The sequence below is a fragment of the Penicillium pulvis genome (assembly GCF_028828015.1).
Source record: "Penicillium pulvis strain IBT 33274 chromosome Unknown scaffold_8_segment0_segment0, whole genome shotgun sequence".
Taxonomy (NCBI): domain Eukaryota; kingdom Fungi; phylum Ascomycota; class Eurotiomycetes; order Eurotiales; family Aspergillaceae; genus Penicillium; species Penicillium pulvis.
In genome coordinates, this window is record NW_026643080.1 from 3,263,963 (window position 1) to 3,283,253 (window position 19,291).

The 19,291-nt window shown below is 49.1% G+C and overlaps 7 protein-coding genes across 7 annotated transcripts; 5 read left to right on the forward strand and 2 right to left on the reverse strand.

Annotated features, from left to right (window-relative positions):
• Positions 1 to 805: 805 nt before the first annotated feature.
• On the forward strand, positions 806 to 3,809 carry N7503_010644 (putative PHD finger domain protein; the record flags this gene model as incomplete). Its single annotated transcript, XM_057070190.1, has 2 exons — positions 806 to 2,577; positions 2,645 to 3,809. 2 exons carry the CDS (start codon positions 806 to 808, stop codon positions 3,807 to 3,809), a joined length of 2,937 nt encoding a protein of 978 aa, XP_056916801.1.
• A 617-nt stretch (positions 3,810 to 4,426) lies between these two features.
• N7503_010645 (uncharacterized protein) lies at positions 4,427 to 5,994 on the reverse strand (the record flags this gene model as incomplete). The annotated part of the gene is made up of 7 exons (XM_057070191.1): positions 4,427 to 4,554; positions 4,616 to 5,135; positions 5,188 to 5,382; positions 5,434 to 5,614; positions 5,668 to 5,738; positions 5,787 to 5,853; positions 5,909 to 5,994. 7 exons carry the CDS (start codon positions 5,992 to 5,994, stop codon positions 4,427 to 4,429), a joined length of 1,248 nt encoding a protein of 415 aa, XP_056916802.1.
• A 2,983-nt stretch (positions 5,995 to 8,977) lies between these two features.
• N7503_010646 (uncharacterized protein) lies at positions 8,978 to 9,169 on the reverse strand (the record flags this gene model as incomplete). Its single annotated transcript, XM_057070192.1, has 1 exon — positions 8,978 to 9,169. One exon carries the CDS (start codon positions 9,167 to 9,169, stop codon positions 8,978 to 8,980), a length of 192 nt encoding a protein of 63 aa, XP_056916803.1.
• A 223-nt stretch (positions 9,170 to 9,392) lies between these two features.
• On the forward strand, positions 9,393 to 12,775 carry N7503_010647 (uncharacterized protein; the record flags this gene model as incomplete). Its single annotated transcript, XM_057070193.1, has 7 exons — positions 9,393 to 9,395; positions 9,491 to 9,556; positions 9,618 to 9,761; positions 9,825 to 9,927; positions 9,989 to 10,005; positions 10,064 to 11,640; positions 11,704 to 12,775. The coding sequence occupies 7 exons, from the start codon at positions 9,393 to 9,395 to the stop codon at positions 12,773 to 12,775; spliced, it is 2,982 nt and encodes a 993-aa protein (XP_056916804.1).
• Positions 12,776 to 13,409: 634 nt separating this feature from the next.
• On the forward strand, positions 13,410 to 14,756 carry N7503_010648 (coenzyme A transporter; the record flags this gene model as incomplete). The annotated part of the gene is made up of 2 exons (XM_057070194.1): positions 13,410 to 13,685; positions 13,776 to 14,756. 2 exons carry the CDS (start codon positions 13,410 to 13,412, stop codon positions 14,754 to 14,756), a joined length of 1,257 nt encoding a protein of 418 aa, XP_056916805.1.
• Positions 14,757 to 15,543: 787 nt separating this feature from the next.
• Positions 15,544 to 16,680, forward strand: N7503_010649 (RNA-binding ATPase activator ESF2; the record flags this gene model as incomplete). The annotated part of the gene is made up of 3 exons (XM_057070195.1): positions 15,544 to 15,985; positions 16,040 to 16,262; positions 16,311 to 16,680. 3 exons carry the CDS (start codon positions 15,544 to 15,546, stop codon positions 16,678 to 16,680), a joined length of 1,035 nt encoding a protein of 344 aa, XP_056916806.1.
• Positions 16,681 to 17,057: 377 nt separating this feature from the next.
• On the forward strand, positions 17,058 to 19,097 carry N7503_010650 (RsfS/YbeB/iojap family protein; the record flags this gene model as incomplete). Its single annotated transcript, XM_057070196.1, has 1 exon — positions 17,058 to 19,097. The coding sequence occupies one exon, from the start codon at positions 17,058 to 17,060 to the stop codon at positions 19,095 to 19,097; it is 2,040 nt and encodes a 679-aa protein (XP_056916807.1).
• Positions 19,098 to 19,291: the final 194 nt, after the last annotated feature.

Genomic DNA, 19,291 nt, shown 5'->3' on the forward strand with positions numbered 1-19,291 from the left:
AGCCAGCATTTGGTCTTTATGATCAATCTTTCTGGAATATGGAAGGAGATGGAACGTTGTGGAGGCTGAATGGTTCTTCGCTCCATTTGAAAAACACTGTTCACAGGAGTGGTATGACCAAACTTCGCTCCAACTTCAAAATATGATAGCGTCATATTTGGGCCACTTCGCTTTACGGTAAGCTTGGAATTAGTGACTTTTGCATAATCAACTGGCTTTTTTCTTTCTACGCGTAATTATTGGTATGTCGAAAACGCTCAAGGTTTTAACACGAGAACCTTGACCGAGGGGTCATACTGTGTGCCTCCTTGGGTATCTGATCTCACATGAGTTTACTTGGAATTCTACAATAGTTGATGAATAGTTTCTTCCGTCGTATCAACTAACGGCGACCTCAGGGATCAAGGTCCACAATGTGCTTCCTTCCCTTGGCATGCCTGTAGTCACTAGGTCTTTTTTTTTTCTTTGTCTGCTCATGCGCTCGTACTCTTCCCATGAGAGTCACTTAAAGCCTACTAACTCTTCTGTGGAAACAGTAGATGTGAGGCTAAAGATACCTCTCATGACTTCCTACTGATTTTCCCTATCCCTAGAGTGCCCATACTCAGCTTAACAAGGTCGACGATTTAGTGGACACAATTATGTTTGTAGCCCAGTTGTCACAATTGAACACATGAGACATAAATCTTACAATCAAATTAACATTGAAGCTAAATGTGAGTGATCAAGTCCTCAAATGCCAAGTCATAGTTAGGGCACGGACGGGCGTGGCGCTAACCCTAGCAGGTGATTTCCGCCTACCGCGATGGGCTACTTGACTCGATCCAGTCGCCGGGCTAATTCTCAATCCGCGAAACCCGCGACGCAGCGCAAGCTATCAGTACCTAAACCGCGTCTGAAACGCGCTTATTCCGCGCACACTGGCAATGCGCCAATAACTGAACCAAAAAAGTCCTCTGAGACTGTATGGGAGGACCCCCCGGTCGCACGCGCGCGCCCGACTGAGGCCAATGCCGATTCCACCAGCACAGAAAAGAACCCCATCTATATCATGAAACCGATCGGCCAGTACCCGTCTCCCGCAGAGTATAAAAGCGTCGGCTTGAAGCCACCTCCTAAGCATGTCCGTAAGGTCACTAAGTGGGTGGGGGACACTGATGAGGAGGAGGGAGACTTCATGACCACCGACACCCCTATAACACCAACCGCGGAGGAGGCCATGCTCTCAGATGCCTCGTGCATTGATAAACAAGGCGATCGATTCACAGGGGGAGTGAATCCAGCGGCACTTAAGAGCTCCATTGAGAAGATGGTCAGAAGGGATATGGGTGTCACAGTGAATGGAGAAGTGAATGGAGACGACCCAGATAAAACAAATCTAGCGACACCGGTTTCCGAGGCCTTTGATCTCCATCTTCTACCTCCTTCGACAGCACACCCATCCCTTTCTCCGGCAGAGACCCCCGTCCAGACCCCCGCTGACGAGGTCTTGACCGACTCGATCTTAACGGTGCCCGACACTCTTCTTTCCGCACCCGACCCCGACACCCCCTTACACCAGACACAATCACCTCCAGCTACAGCTGTAGCAGACGCTGGTATGGCTTCAGAAGCTGATAAGTCTACTACTGGTCGTAACTTTATCGATGTATTAAATCACATCCCTCAGCCGGCATCCGACGTTTATGACGTTCCTCAGCTCAAAAAGATCTTAGAGAACGCTATTTCTCATTCAAAGGTCATTGGTGATGACGATGTTGCATTAAGTCTTACCTACTTCTGGTCTGAAGTCAAAAGCGACGAATTTAAGTTGGCGTTGATTCATAACATCGGCCGGGAGAATAAGGATCACCGACTTGAACTCGCACTACGCACAATACTCAGTCACTCAGTGCAAGAGGCCAATCTATGGTACAATGAGTTCAGTACAAAATGTGCTCAGGTGGAGCTTCGCCCTGAATACGAATCAGACAGCAGTTCCAGTTTGTCCTCTGCAAAGTCTGTCGCAGCAGAGCCAGGCAAGCCCTCTTTCAAAGTTTCTGACATCTACCGGGACACAAGTGGCCCCAAACTTGAAGAACTATTTGTGAATGGGAAAACAAACACAGCTCCTTACAAACGCCCAAAGAAACCAGTTCGTGTCAACGAAAACTCCTTCAAGCGCCGACACGAGTGGGAAACAGACCCAGCCATGGGTGAGAAGATGCGCAACAAGCGTGCTCGCTTTGCCAAGGAGGCCAATGTTGAGGAAATCCCTGTGAAGCCCAGCTCCATCCGCCCTGAGCTTCCCGACCCAGAGATCCAGCCGGATGAGCCGGACAAAGACGTTGACGCACCTCCTGTGCCAGACCTTTCCCCACGCTCCAAGCGTGCTGAAGAGCGAAAGGAGCGACAGAAGAAGCAGGATCAAGATAAAGGCAAAGCTCCAGCCTCAAAGAAACAGAAAAAGACCTCCACTCCAAAGTCTCCTGTTCCTGTGAACAATCGATCTCGGTCCCTTTCAAATGCTAGCACCAAACGGCCTGCTTTGAAAGATTGGCGGCAGAATTGGATGGCCCGGTTCCGACCTGACTCGAAGTTCGTGAGACCCCTATTTTTTGTGCATTTCCCTGATCACCTCGAGACTAACTTTGGCTTTCTACAGGGACAACGACGCAGAAAACATCGACAACTGCGCTTGGTGCGGTGGTGGTGGCAAGTTACTGTGCTGTGACACCTGTGAAAATGCCTTCCATTTCAAATGTGTGAAGACTGCCAACAAGAATTCCCTCAAGGATGAGTGGTTTTGCCCGAATTGCGATGCTCAGCATGAGTTCACCTTTGCGATCCTCGCAGCCGACACCCTCGAAAAATCCGATTATTGTCCCCCCACCGAGATTAAGGAGTACTTTGCTGGTGTCGGTGAAGTAGTCCAGTATGATCTTGGCGACTCAGAAGACGAAGATGCGAATGGTCCTGGTGACTCGTCCCCATGCAAGAAACAGCGCTTCTTCCAGACCGTTCCCCACATTCCACGTCTGACTAAGCCAGCGAAGCCCGGAACCTTGACACCGGCCTACAACGATCCCAGCCTGCTCAAGCTAATGGAAAACGGGCATGTGATCCTTTGCAACAAATGTGGCAAGTCCACGGACAATGTGCGCCCCATAATCAAATGTGACTACTGTCCTTGCCGTTTTCACATGGATTGTCTTGATCCTCCCCGTGCCATCCCCCCTAACCCTGTTGCCGGGTGGATGTGTCCCAACCACGTCACGCCGGAGGATCTGCTCGCCATAAAAATCGTCGATGGCAATGTTCAGGAGCGTCGTGTTCGTCGTCCCCGGAATTTACTCCTGGTAGATGCAGAGCCCAACACCAGTTATGACCGGGATTCCACGTTTGACGACGACTGGCGGGCAGATCGCCTTCGTTTCCCTCCTGGGGACATGATCATGGATTTTGTATCCGCTGTTAAGGAAGATCGCAAGAATACCAACAAAGAAGTCGCTGAGCGCCTGGCGAGGCGCATGGTCGCCGTTACTACGCTTGCAGTTAAGGACTTGGCTAGAAATGGCGGCAATGCTTCTGAGGAATGGATGCAGAACTTTGAATCTCTTTGCGAATCTGAGGCCCAGCATGTTCGAGCTGGAGATTCTCGAGACCGAGAGATCAGTGCTGCAGACGCTCTCCTCGATATGCTCCATGGTGGCCAACAACAATCTACCCCCCTTCAATCTTCCCAGCCTGAACAGCCAGCCGACGAAACACCGGCTGTCGAGGCCGAGAAGGAAACCAAGGAATCCCCCACGATCAAGCCTGCTGCCTGACTTTCTCCGCCATTTTTCCTTAGCTTTACTCATTTTCTTGTTTTTGCCCTTTTTTTCCTCATTGTTATCCGGGGCCGGGGTTTTTTCCGCTTTTTTGTCTCGTTCTTTCTTTCCAAACTCTGCATTTTTCTCGCTTTTTTTACTGATCTGCGAAATTGTCATGTGAGCATGGGACGGCGCATATTCGAAAGATTCCTTTGTACGATAGCATGGGCCCCCAAAAAAATGGATACGATACATCCATTTCATCGATTCCGTGATTTGATTTTCGACTCGATTTCGATTCCGATTTTTTTGTTCATCTTTTAAAACACAAAACACAATGGTTTTTGCAATTACAACCTTCATGATGATCAAATAAAATAGAAATTGCTAGATTCGTACTTTACATGAACATGAGAAATCCGAGAATCGGCGTACAAAAGAGCCTAGCGCCAAACCAGAGGCAAAGGGGAACATCAGAGCTAAGAAACGAAACGCAAGAACAAAACGAGATCTCATTTCACATTTTGCCACGCAACTCATTGAAGAGAAATCGTATGCAATAAGGCGGTGCAAAAATCCGGATCGAAAGGCTTTTTGCTGAAAGAAAATTTCCGAGCGCGATGGCGAACCCTTTATAGAAATTTCTTGGGCATGTTGGCGCGGCGACGCTTGTAAACCACGTATGACACGGCGAGGAGAACCTGGAATGCAATGACCAGGAAAATAAAGAAGCCCATACGAGGAGACGAAGCAGTAATGGCTGGAGGTTTAATAAGTCAGTATATGACCTCGTGCGACGGTTCTAATTTCAAACAACTGACCATTGAGGAAGTGATCCTGCAGATTCTCCCGCAAGCTGAGATGCGAAGACCGCAGAGTATCGTGGAGCTTGTTGAAGTTACTGCTGTAGTCCTTGCCCTCCAAGTCTCGCTGAATATTCTGGAGCAGCGTCTCGATGCGCTGAAGCCGGTTATCGAGGGAGTTGAACTGGTCCTTTGATACGGTGTTGCGGAGGATCTCGCCGTGGCGGGACTCGCTCTTCGTCACCAGCGCCTTGATATCCTGGGCGATGCCGTTGGTGGCTTTGCTCTGGAGCTGGATGCGGTTGCCCAAATCGAAGAATTGGGCTGAGTAGTCCTTTTCAGAACCTGCTTGGACCACCGGTGGGGTGTTCTGGCTTGCAATGGGCTGCTGCTCTTGCTGCTGCTCTTGCTGGGGGTTTCCTTGAGGTATAGTCTGGCCGGTCGCGGATTCCAGGACAAATTTGAAGATCTCGAAGGAGTCGGGGTTCTCGGGGGTGGCAGCCGTGATACCGAAGGTGTTTCCGGCTGGGAGACCGACCTACTTACAGTTAGTAACATTCATTAGACGCCTTTGGGAGATGGGCGCATGCCTTGTCGGTCGAGAAGCAGACTTTGTCGTCCACGGTGACCTCGAAGAACGAGTTGGTGTGCTTGAGCTTCACCACCGAGGGACGACCCAAGTTTCGGTATGCGTAGTCACAGTGCCCGAATGCCAGGCTATCGACGCTGCGGTGGGTCTTGTAATCTGTTGTTCCATCATTCAAGAATCCACGAATACTTCCACCCTATAAGCTGATCAGCCATTATCCAATGAGTTTGTTTGGATCAAAGCGTACCCTTCCACCATGTGTATCAATCACCAGGGCGAATCCATCAAAGGGGCCCACAGTATAGATGCTAGATGTGCCAACGCGAGCCTGACCATCCTTTGTGTACCATAACTGGAGGTTTCCGCTAGCTCGCTCGGGGCCAGTAGCTCGAAATTGAAACTCGGCGGCCCATTCAGACTGCGAAATACTGCCTCGTCTTCAGTATATTCTCCATGCTTCGATTAAGGGGGTGTCACGTACGGGTTCTGGGCCCAGGCTGACCCTCGCACGTTTCCGGGGTAGGGAGGGGTTAGGATGAGTTTGTCGGATAGCTAGACAAATGTTAGAAGTAAACACCATCATAGCTGTATAACACTCACCAAAGATGTGTCAAAGCCCTCTCCATTAATGTTCCATCCTGGAATCGAGTCTCGGCTTGGGGAAATACTAGTCGAAGCGGTTAGACAAGATGAGACCAGAAAGTAGAGAGCACATTCCATACGTTTTGCCAAAGCCAAAGCTTGCACCCTCAATAACCTGAGCTGTAGCGCCTGCAGCAAGCAATGCGATTGAAGTAAATGTCTTCATTGTGGCAGTATGAAGGACAGATGCGTATGGATTGGATGTTGGTAAAGACGAGAAGGTTCTGGCTCCAGGGACAATGCAATATAAACAACTCCTGTGTGTGGGTAGTATACCAGTCTATATCAATTATTCAGTTCTAGAGCCTTTCGGACGACTGGAGTCACAATGTTCACACGATGCCGATCTCCGGGGAAGTTCACAGAGACTAGACACGACACGAGTAGTGATCCACCCAGCCACAATAGCAATCACGCAAAGGCGAGCTTCCTTAGCAATGGCAGCAGCCGAGGGAGAAAAATCAATAAAATGATGCAGTTGGAGACTGTTAAGAATGGTGTGTCGGATGCCGACGTCTGTGAAGTCCATGCGGAATAGATTGCCCTGCGCTAGTGAGGCTGTTGATACCTGGCCTTCTCCTGATTTGTTCTCCGCATGTGCACGTGACCAGCTCCGGTGCGGAGGAGCTTCCTTTCCCTCTCGGACTTGATCTTGACATCAACATAAGCAGCCTTTAATCCCTGAAGCTGCTCATCATTGGACGCATTTCATACAATTTTCCCGGGCGTCTGACTATGCCTTCCTAGGCTTAGCTTGACTCGATATTCCGACCGTCGTTCGCCAGCATATTTACCAACTCCGAGGCTCGCCAGAATTCTCTCACCACTCACAGTCATCAACATACTATTAATCAAGCTATGAAATTGTTTAAGCATACACTTTTAGCTGCCCATCCTTGGCTCTAGTTCGACTTCTGCAGACCTCCGAATCGCCCCTCCACTACCCCGCTCTTCATTTCCTTGGAATGGCTGTCGCAATCGACTATTCACATGGACATGGAAGTTTTAATGGTGGAAAATTAGTCTATCACCTCTGGGAAAATTAATTGTCCCTGCATAGGTAGAAAAGTGCGGCCATCGAAACCGTGTTGGTTGTAAACGCCTCTCTAGCTCCATTCTGACTAGGCTTCATTCATCGTTATTATTCCCTATAGATAGCAAGCCCATGAGGAAATAATCCTCTTTTCCATGTTCTTTTCGTTCCAACCATTACTCTCAAAGATCGACCCAACATTAGTACTCTATCTGCCCGTCTAGATCCCACTTCTATAATACTGCTCCAGATGTTGAGCTTGGATTGAAACGAAGACCAACTGCTCACAAATTCAGGAATACTTTTCCGAGGTCTTCTTCAGTTCAAGGCCATATAATCTAAATGTATATCAAGTATTGAATCCAGGACATACCTTAGCACACGCTCTCGCAGAGACAATGATGTAGGGTGTTTGCATTGTTTGGCAGACCACGTGGGCCAGACCCACTTAAACCTGGAACCGCACGGAGCCTATCCCGCACTATACCCAACGGGGTTAGTCCCACTTCAGATCCATGCATGCTGCAGGATGCGGTCAAAATACAAATATGTAGAATTATTGAGAATGGTAACGAATTTCCTTTGGGGCGGTACACTTTTGAGCAATAAATATATGAACTAAGCATTCTGTTTGATTCAACTTGAAGGCCTCACCATTTCCAGGTTTTAGGATTGTGGGGTATATATGCATAGAACCTTAGGATATATATTTATCTGGCAGGGGCTTCAACCCGTTTCAAAAGATTCATCACAAGCCACACTTTTTTTTTTTTTTTTTGGTAAAAGAGAGGATTTTACCAATATACAAGATGGAATAGGAAAAAACGGATTATATGATTGGGGTGTTCCATGTAGATATGTGAAGATATCATTTCCGAATAATTGATCCGACTTTGAATGGAGGAACGTGGGTCACTAGGCAATTCCTCGACTTTGTCATCGACGCATGAACTTACCAATGAACAACTTGATTTCCTCTGAGATAAGAGAATCTATAAGATGAAAGGACCTGGACTTGACTCGCGTTGATTGGCTAGAAGACTCTGCAATATACCAAGGTAGGCAACGACGTAGTCTGTGGGGTAAATGAACATGTTAAATTAATCAAGATATTATTTTGTCATTTCGGGTCCCGAGGCCAGGAAAGTATCAGTATAGGATCATGAACACAGCTTTCCCAGCCTAAAGAATTGGAGAGCATCTGTTGATAGCCTCAGGCTTCCAGTGGGGATGTTTGCGACGCCGAACCCACATCTTCAACTTTAAGACCTCCTGTGGAAGAATGTCCATACATAATCCAAAGAAGGATTGCTTGGTCTATGAGGCTATATTGATATCCAGAAAAAGCCCCTGGAGTCTTAACGGAGCTAGAAAAAGATGTGCGAAGCTCGAGAACAATCTCTAGTCATGAAATACTGTCTTTCTGTCGTATGTTTAGAAAAGCCAGTAAAAGCCATTCAATATCTGACCTTTCTTTAATAGAGAAAACCATATTGTCAAGTCCTTATTTGGTTATCATAGATAACAGATAATCAATCTGTGGCGGTGGGCCTTCGTAGATATCGAACAAATGTGCTGCCCTGTCAAATTGGACCAGAGCTATCTGAAAGAATGAGATAGTCGTAATAATGAGAAAGAAATCGAGAAATACTATCTTCTACTTTTGGTAAGCTTAAAACAGGATGGTGGTGGGGAACCATAATATTTTGGGTGTATATGACAGTCACTGTTGCGACATGACCCTAGTTGTCGGAGAGGTGGCCCGAGGAGATCAATTGATAACCGCAGAAAACCAGGGACTAGGAAGATAAAATATAACAAATGATTATTGACAAAATTCTCTGCGCCACGACGACTCGAAAGAGGGTAAATACAAGGGTTGATGGTGGGAAGAGTGACAGGGGGAAGACAACAAGCGCGGGCAACGGGGCAGGAGGGCGAGGAGGGTCCCGAGAGAAGCAAAAGCGGTTTTTCTGCTGGGCTTTTGACTTCCCGCTGCTCCTCCTCTCCGCCAATCAGCGTCCACCGCCGATTCGCGGTTGATCTACCGCTTCCTCCTCTTTTAGGCCTTTCAACCTTTCGACTTTCTGCTTTCTCTCCTTCCCTCAATTCTCCTTCAACGCGACTTGCGCGTCCACCATCCGATCTCTACCACCACCCTTGTTCCAGCTTTGGTTACTGGAACTGCACGGCTATCCAACACGCGTTTCTCCGGTAAGTCCGCCTCGATTCTATCGTCACGCCTTCGCGGTTCACCCGCTTTGGCCCTGGTCGCCTCGACCATCTTCTCGACGAGTTCCAACCACATGAAGTAGAATTACTTCCAGTTATACACCTTCTATCACCATTCTCTTGTTATCTCTACTTGTTCCATACTTGTTCCATACTTCTTACAATAGTGGACCTTTTCCCGCATGATCGGACGCAATTCGCTAACTGACGTCGCGTGCTATTCTAGTTGGTTCATGTTCGAAGCTGTTCACAACCTTCCCCGGTAGCCCGGCGCGTGTCGGCACGACATTTAAGATATAATGGTATGCGATCATATACACTTGGCTTCCATCGTTCAGAATACTGGCGGCGGAACCATACATGACGGTGGAACAGTTGCTTAAAATTGCAAACCCAGGTACTATTTAAACGAAAGCCGGTCCAATACCTGCCACGGCCGGTCATTGAAGATGACAATTCCGAGGTACACCCGTGTCGCCCATACCCCCGGGATTGAAAGTACAATCTTGTTAATACCACATTAGGTCTGGGTTATCCCAGAGACCAGCGAGGTCTTCATGAGCTATGAGCCGTACCTCCAGCGCATGGACTTTTATAAACAACGTCGGTTCATTTGTGAAATCACCGGTCATTCGGGATTGAACTTTTTTGAAGCTTATCGAAGTGAGGTAGGTGGCTACAATGGCATTTGGGGCTTGGTGGATGAGAGACGGGGGCTCATTCTCGAGTAGATGGAAGAGTCGCGCGAGGTGAACAACAGCTTCCCCGAAGCTTTGAAGGAACCGATTTTGCGTCGAATCCAATTCGCGACAACCTCACGGGTTGACAATCTGGGTATGTCCTGTGACGCTCTACTGTATACCGCGACTAAGCTAATTCCTCCTTTTATCTAAAGTGGACGAAGTATATGAAGTAAGATGAAACGATCGACTAAAAAACGCCCATACAGATAGACTAACAGCAATTTCAGGAATTCAAGCAGGATTTTTACCCCGGAGAGCCTGTCGTCATCCTGCTACAGGATAGTACCAGACTTCACGGCACCATCAGGGACAAGGCCAACTTTGCTGAACAGCTTTTTGCTGACGGGACTATCAAGACCCCTGCGTATGCTCGGTATTTGGTAAAGATCTCAGACCGTCCCAATGAGGAAGCGCTGCTGGACCAAGATCATATCACGCGTGATCGCAAGTCGTTTACAAAGTTGATGCTGCGCGGCTTTATTAAGAACAATGTTACTCGAGAGTCATGGACCGGTGCGCCCTGGCTGGTGAAGGCGTCGATTGCAGAGGAATACAAAATCTCTACAGAGGTCCCCAAGCACTTGCAGTACGGCGCGAAGGTCGCGGAGAAGAAGGCGATGAAGAAGGCAGACCAGGATGGCTTTTTTGGATTCTTCTCGTCCCAACAATTGCCTGAATTGAAGCCAGCTGTCAAGGGCCAGAAATCGAAGTTTTCAGCAAATGATACGGCCAGATCGAGAGAAGCTCAGTATCAAGAATATCAGCGGTCGCTGAACGGGAATCCTTCGTTTCTGTCACCGAACAACCCACTCCGCCCAACCAAACCGCCGCTGGTCGGTGACAAGAAAATGCCTCCTCCTGCGGTTGTTATTAAAAATGAATCGAGACCTCTATCACCACCACCTGTCAGATACCCCATTGAGGATCTCGAACTTGCTCCCCTTCATGATAAGAACCCTCGTCCCACGTTGAAGCTGTTGATGCTAGGCGAGTCGGAGGAGGATGGAGGAGAAGACCTTCTGCCCGATGACTTGGAACCGGAATCCGTCGGATTGCTTCTCGAGACATGGGATACCCTCAATGTTTACTGTGAGGTGTTCCAGCTGGATTCATTCACGTTCGACGACTATGTTCAAGCCATGCGCTTTTCATCAGAAGAGATGGATTGTGAGTTGCTGGTCGAGTTGCACTGTGCCATTCTGAAGAAGCTTGTCAACTCAGAAGACCAAGGCGGCGCAATCCAGATCTCTCTTCCAGATTTCCCCACGGAGGATTCCGATGACTCCGAAGAGGATGATGAAGATGAAGAAGAAGAGGAAGATGAGGAGCAGCCGGAGAAGGCACCTCGCATGACTACCAGGGGAAGCCTCGCCAAGAAAGAAGCAGAGAGTTTGAAGGCACAAATTGTCGAGGAGGAGCCTGAAGAGGAGCGCATCCATCGTGCTGCTGAAATGTTCGAGAAGTACGGGTGGATTGATCGCCTGCGGAAACGCGACTTCCGCAATGGTGGATGGGAGGTTGTCATGATTGGCCTCCTGCATCAATTATCTCTTCGTCCTCGCTCTGAAAAGACCTGCAACGACATCCTAAAACACCTCGCCCCGCTCGATGAACCACCGACCCAGCGGACTGCCAAGGCACAATACCGCACTCTTGATATTAATTTGCGTGTCAAGGCTCTTCAAATGATGACCATGCTTTGTCTTGAGACCAAGGCGATTCGGAACTATCTTGAGGAATGTAGTAACCAGATGACGGAGTTCCGTAAAGAGAAGATCGAACATCAGAAGGCCCGCAAAGTATTGTAAGTACATATGCTCGTACATATGCTCTTGTGAAAGAATCTTCTCAACTAACATTTTACCAGGTTAACTGAACTTCGTCAGTTGCACCAGGAGCGAAAGGCGCTCCAGCCGGAACCTGAAAAGTCACCGTCTCCCTTACCGGAACTGGAAGGGGAGAACATGGACGATTCGAAAATGACTGGAATCGAGGGTGATTCCGAGATCCCCATGGAATCAGAGGATGAGGATACGCCTAGACCACGTGCCCTTCGTGGTGGAGTTGATCGTGCCCTTGAACGCAAGCGGAGGCAAGAGGTGGAGCGAGAACGCAAAGAGCAGCTGGCCAAACAGCCCAAGGGTACTAAGCAGTACCAGCGAGTCCTCAAGAAGATCGACGAGCTGAAAGCCAAGATCGCTAAGGCCGAGGAGGAGATCGAAACCGTGGACAATGATTTGCGTGAGGCTGACTGCCCCCGGACCCGATGCCTCGGATTGGATCGTTTCTGCAATCGGTACTGGTGGTTTGAGCGCAACGCCATGCCATTTGAAGGCATGCCGAACAGCTCGACTGCTGAGGCTCGATACGCCAATGGCCGCCTTTGGGTGCAGGGCCCTGACGAGCTGGAAAGCGACGGCTTCATCAACTTGACGGATGAACAACGCAAACAGTACCACAAGCACTTCCAGACCACTCCGGCCGAGCGCAAGAAGCACGAGGAAGGGTCTACCCATGTGTCGAATGCCCGCGAATGGGGTTACTATGATGACCCGGACTCGGTTGAGTCGCTGATCGAATGGCTGGATCCACGAGGCAACCGCGAATGCAAGCTACTAAAGGAACTTCACTTGCAGAAGGGATACATTGTTAAATACATGAAGCACCGCCAGGCCTACCTGTCCGAGAACACCGAGCGGGCTGAGTCTGAGGAAATGCCCACTAAGCGGGTCACCACGCGTACCAAGACGTACGTGGACGTCAACGAACACCGTCTTCGTTGTCTTCGTTGGAGGAATACGGCTGCCCTAACTGAGATCGGACACCTTCATGTCGACCCTGACCGACCAGCCAAGCGCAAGCGGAACACCGATGATATGCGCGAGGTTAAGGCCACTCGAGGCAAACCCCTGACTCGACGGGGTTCGCGTCGAGGATAACTCGGCTGTTTTCTTTTGGTTTGCCTTGGCCAGATCACGCGACCACGACTTTTTGCCTTTTTAAGGTGTATTATTGTTTCTTTCTTTCTCTTCTATTTCTCTATCGGGATCGGTTGATCTGTATACATTCCGTGCATTTTTGGAGATGGGGGGAGTCGAGGAGGTTTTCATTCTACAATATTTCACTTTTTGGTTCATCATTCTTAGTTCCAGATCACGAGGGGAGATACATATAGGATGCACATATAGACCAATAGCCAATCGCTTACTATTGCACCGCTCGGGACTCGTCGGGTTCTTTTTCTGCCGCACTCGGTCCGTACATTTCCCTCGGCTACTCGCGGTGCGTCATTGTCGCCTCTGCCCTTATGAGCCCCATATTCTTACCCCATTCCCAAGTTTCAATTTTGTATTATCCTTAAATTATTCCAATACTCTTGTTCATTGTATCACTTGTCAAGCAACTGTTAAATACCTGCACGACCTGAGTAGTGTAATTTGAGGATCAGCCGTTAGCCCGAGGAAACCCCAAGCTTTTCTTGCCGGGCTATCGCCGAGAGTCACGAGGGGGGAAGACCGTTTTCCCCAGACCCTCTTTTTTTGCCCCCAGCCTCGGTCTCACCACATCTCTTTCATGTCGACCGGCGCGACAGATCATGCGAATCGGGACCCCATCTTTACGCAGTCTCACTATCCCTTCAAAACTAGTGCGGAATCAAGTCCGCAGCACAACCCGCAGATGAGTGAGATCGCACATTCACAATCGGCGGGCCCCATTGCAGGTGGCACGGCCCTGAAGAAGACCCTCAATACAAGTGCAGATGGACAAAAAACTGGTAGTCCGGTCAAGACGCGGAGTTTGGACTATATCTTGCGAAGTGGTCTAGCTGGAGGACTGGCTGGTTGTGCGGTAAGTGCGCGAGAATCGTCGAGCACGCCTGCTTTAGAAATATGAAAAACAAAAGAGCAGAATACTGATTTGAGTTTCTGGAAAACACAGGCCAAAACTGTCGTTGCGCCACTCGACCGAGTCAAGATTCTTTTCCAAGCCTCAAATCCACAATTTGCCAAATATACAGGCAGCTGGGCAGGCCTGGCGGCTGCCATCCGGGACATCAAGCGCCATGAAGGCACCCGCGGCCTCTTCAAAGGCCACTCAGCCACACTCCTTCGAATTTTTCCCTACGCCGCAATTAAATTCCTTGCCTATGAGCAGATTCGTGCTATCGTGATCCCCTCCCACGATAAAGAAACCGCCTTTCGCCGCTTGATATCCGGTAGTATGGCCGGTATCACGTCCGTCTTTTTCACATACCCACTAGAACTGGTCCGAGTACGGCTCGCCTTCGAAACTAAGCAATCATCACGGTCATCATTAAGAGGTATCTGTCGCCAAATCTACAATGAACACGTTATCCCCCCCTCTACGGGCGCAGCCGCAACATCCAAAGCACCCTCTTCCACCGTCGCCGCCGCCGAAACCGTCTCTTCAGCCGTGAACTCGGCCGTACCACGTTCAGGCTTTGCGAATTTCTACCGTGGCTTCGCCCCAACCATCCTTGGCATGCTTCCCTACGCGGGCATGTCGTTCCTCACACACGACACTGTCGGTGACTGGCTTCGTGATCCGTCAGTGGCGCAATACACCACCATCCCCGACTCACAAGTCACATCTTCCAACAAGACCTCTCGACGACCTCAACTAACAGCCGCCGCGGAATTATTCTCAGGTGCCGTTGCCGGTCTTGTCTCTCAAACCTCCTCATATCCACTTGAAGTTATCCGACGACGAATGCAGGTCGGCGGTGCAGTCGGGAATGGCACCCGGTTCGGAATTATCGAAACAGGCCGCAAGATCTGGCTTGAGCGTGGATTCCGCGGTTTCTGGGTTGGCTTAACTATTGGCTATATGAAGGTTGTTCCTATGGCAGCCACCGCTTTCTTTGTTTATGAGCGGTTAAAGTGGGCACTGAGCATCTAAATGCGTGCATTGCCTTGATCCCCCGTCTCGCCGTACCCAAAACTTCTTCTTCATCTCGGGGCCTCAATATCCTCTTTCTTCTTCGTTTGCATATCTCATGTGTCTCGGTGATAGATTACCCATTTTTGCTGGTGCGATTTTTGGTATCCGCGCTTGATTCCCGTTGTTGGCGTCTGTGTATATCCTTTTTGGCTTGGGATTTTTCATTTTCATTTCTTAGCATTAGAGGAGCTAATGATGGCTCACTTGGAGATACAATACCTTAAGAGATGCACATATGATTCTGTTTCCAGAAAATATATCCGATATTTGGAAATTGGTGTAGATCTATTATTCCCTGAGTTTGCATGTAGCTGTAACAGTGCATTTCATCGCCATCCATGGGTGCTGGATACTACTGTTATTGTGAGATTTATCAATCATGTTCCACAAGTTTGTTGTCATTAGCAATTCGTTCTCCATTTTTCACCTCCCTTAATATCATTACCAGTTTCACTCATCTCTACTATTCTGGTGGTCAGAGGCCGATGGTTCGGAAGCCTTATAAGACGCCTTTGACACATTTCAGCATCTGCATCACTTAATTCCTGCCCTTAGGATTGAAATTACTATCTTTTCCCATTTCAGGAGAAACAAGGTTGTATCAATTCCCAAACTTCCATGCAACTATTCTATAGGTGATGTAAGTGATTAGCGGATGATGGGTGGTCCGTGCGTTACTCCGGGCTCCGCAAAAAAAAGTTGAAGGTCAAGAACTTTCCGCGCCACTACATACGCCCTGTACACAATGACAACACGCAAGCACAACGATTTTTTGGACGTCGCTGCTAGTGACGATGAGGTCGATCGCTACTATGATTCCGACGAGAAGGTGACGGAGAGCAAGGGTCGAGCTGTGAAGCGGAGAAAGAGAGCGGCAGATACTCAAGACTTCTTTGGCTTGCAGTCTGACGAAGATTCAGAAGGCGAGGATTCCGAGGTGGAAGAGTCACGCTTGAAGGGCAAGGCGCGCAAGCAAACCAAAGCGAAAGCATCCTCTGCATCGGATGACGATAAACACGACGACGACAATGAAGATGCCGAAGAAGGCGGAGTTGATCTTGATGACGACGAAGAAGGCGCTTACCTTGACACTGCCACACCAAAATCGAAATCCAAGGCCGTTAAGCCGCTTGATCTCAAGAAACTCGGAAAGCAAAAGAAGAAGCAAAAGCTTGGAGTGGTATATCGTGAGTTTCACAGATGATCTCCACCCGCAAACCAGGACTAATCTTCTCAATCAGTGTCCTCTCTTCCGCCATACCTGAAGCCGATGGCCCTCAAATCTATTCTCGAGAAGCGCGGTTTCCCACTCACCAAGGTTTTCCTGTCGAAGCGCCTCAACGACTCAAAGCAGAAAAAATCCAATAAGAGACAACTCTACACAGAGGGCTGGGTTGAGTTGCGGAAGAAAGATGCTAAGATTATGGCAGAGACGCTTAATGCCCAGACAATTGGTGGTCTTGGGTAAGTGAAGCCCACAGCTGGATAAGAAGCTCTACTAACATAACCCAGTTACTACCGTGATGATCTGTTCAATATGAAATACCTCTCCGGGTTCCGTTGGGATGATTTGACCGACCAAATAAACCGCGAGAGAGCAGAGAGAGAATCGAAACGTCGGGTTGAGGATGCACGGGCACACAAGGAAGAGAAGATGTTCATTGCTGGTGTCGAGGCCGGAAGAATTGCTGATGGTATGGCGAAGAAGAATGAGGAGAAGAGAAAACGCAAATTGGAGGAGGCTGGCAAGGATGCCGACGCTGTGGCTGAGAAGAAACCAATTGTGCGGAGACGATTCGTGCAAAATGATGTTGTGAAGCCCAAGCAGGATTTGAATGCCGTTGGGGATGATACCAAACGGGTGCTTGGAAAGATTTTCTGATCTTTTAAGGTTCATTTTACCGTCGGAATAAAGGAATGCATATTTAGTCTAGTGTATTGGGGTTATTGTTTGCGATATCCATATGTATTTGGTTCAATGAGAGTTGCATTGAGTGTCTGCTTTCCGTTCCTAATAGTCATGCATATGGCTCGTTTTTGCAAGCCAAGGCATATCATATGGAAGCCATCAAAGTCAAGCAGCTTCACACAAGTCCAGAGAATCATAAAGAATGATAACGTCAATTGATCGACACAGCAGCTTCTATTTTTGAACGACTCGGCCTGTTTGTCTTGTTTGCACCCATTATCGCCGCGCTCTCTCTCTCTCTCCGAAAGCAAGATTTGTGTTTCGAAGACTCAAGCATCATCGCATCAACCATGAGTGGAGCCCTATTTCGAGGGGCCGTGTGCCAATCCTGTCGCCATGAAGTGCTACGATCTTTTATTGCCGTATCAGGTCTGCCGATGCCGCGATACACCTCTCATTTGCGCTCCAGCTTGAATGCCAGAGCTTTCTCCGCTCTAGCACCAAAGCGATCTGATCGTCCCCCTATCTCGAATCCCTCAGATATCAATTTTTCGCCTCTAGAATCGTCTTCAGAATCGGCTCCAGAGACAATCACAGAAAACGAGGACAATGAGCCTGCAGAGTCACAGGTCCCTTGGTACCTGCAGGAAGAAGCGCCAACCAGAAAAGTCCGCCCATTAATCGGAGATCACATCCCAAAGATCCCAGAGAACTCCCCAGCTATGCTTCCGAACCTCATGGAGTACACATATCAGGATCTTGGCTTGGATGAGCTGAAACTTTACGATCTTCGCGGTCTTGACATTCCGGCAGCCCTGGGCGCCAATGTCATTATGATCGTTGGTACCGCTCGCAGCGTGAAACACTTGAACGTTGCTGCCGATCGCCTGTGCCGTTGGCTCCGCAGCACATATAAGCTTTCGCCGTATGCTGATGGATTGCTGGGTCGCAATGAGTTGAAGATCAAGCTCCGTCGCAAGGCCAAACGCGCTCGTGCCGCTAGTCACGCGGGTACGATGATCGACGAAAAGGATGACGGAATTACCACCGGTTGGATTTGTGTGAACATGGGTGTAGTCGACAAGGATGTTGCCAGTCCCCAGCTCAGCGAGGTTGGGTTTGAAGGATTCGGTCAGCTTGATACCGGAACAAGTGTGGTGGTTCAGATTTTCACCGAGGAAAAGCGGGCTGATGTGGATCTGGATGGTCTCTGGCAAGGGACTTTGGATCGGGCTGAGCGCAAGAGACTTCAAGACGCTTCAGACCCTGTCCCCAAAACCGATCCCTCAACCAAGAGCTCCCAGCGCGGAGGCATGGGCACCCCTGGTGGTCAACGTCGAGGTATGCATACTGGGCGGCAAGACGAGGCAACCGCCAGCCAAGCTGAGGCCCTGGAATATCCGTCTACTGCCTCCAAGCCCCCTGGATTTGGCATGAGTACTGAGTCGTTGATGCAGAAGCTACTCGGACTCCCCCACGATAATGCTCGCGGTGAGCTTGGAACTGGTCCTGAGGATTACACATCCACTCTTTTTCTGCAGCTTCTATATGCTAGCTTGCCAGCCGAAATTTCCGCCAAAGAAAAAGCTATTTTACGATTGAGACTGCACTCAATTGCGGTTTCTAGACAACACTCTGGCTACAGCAAGGACGTTCTGTTCAACGCATTCAACAAGTTCCTTTCTAATGGCAATAAAATTTCCGACGAGCTTGCATTTGATGTTGTCGCCGCCCTTTTGACCCCGCGCCTGGAACCTTCTTCCCAGACACCTGCCCAGTTCCTTCCTGAAGCCGACGTTGAGCTAGCTCTCCAGGTGCTGGAACGGCTGAGTCTGCGTGGTGTTCCCATTCTTAATATGAAAGTGTTTAATATGTTATATGAGGCGGTCAACACTCCAGCTGCGCCATTCTCATCTCCTGAGGAAGTCGAACGAACTGCAAGCGACAAGCGTCAGATGTTGACTCGTCTCTCTAAAATTCTTGCCGAGGCAGAGGTGCCTTTTGATGCGGTCGAGGCCCGCAAGCTTATGTTCACCCTGTTCCGGTGTCAAGATTACGACGGTTTCTGGCGCCTCTGGCGCCTGTTCCCTCTGAAGAACGCTACTCGTACACAGGCAGATTATGCCCAATTGTTCCAACTTCATGCGGAGCTTGGCGAGGAGCAACGGGCCCGCGACCTCCTGTCTGCATGGGTACCTATGATGCGTCGGGAAATGACTCCAATAATACTCCAGGGACCAATTGTCAATGCTATCATGCATTGTATCCTGGTGGCAGACCCGGAGATTCAATACCGAGCCGAGGACGGTTCCCCCAGCTACTTCATGGACTTGTGGGCCCAGTGCCAACGAGCACTGGCTCAGGCAGAAGAAATGATGGAAGAGCATTGAAATGTATAAATCCCAACCTTATGTATCATAATCAAATATTTACTTTGTACCAACATGACATCGTCTTGTATTCTGGATTTGGGTTGTCAAATGTAGTTCCGCTCGGACAAGTTGAGCCTCGGCTGCTGATCACTGGATCCGGCCATGAGGATTGAACCTCCGCTCTTCGTCTCTCCGCAAAACAACCCTCCAAC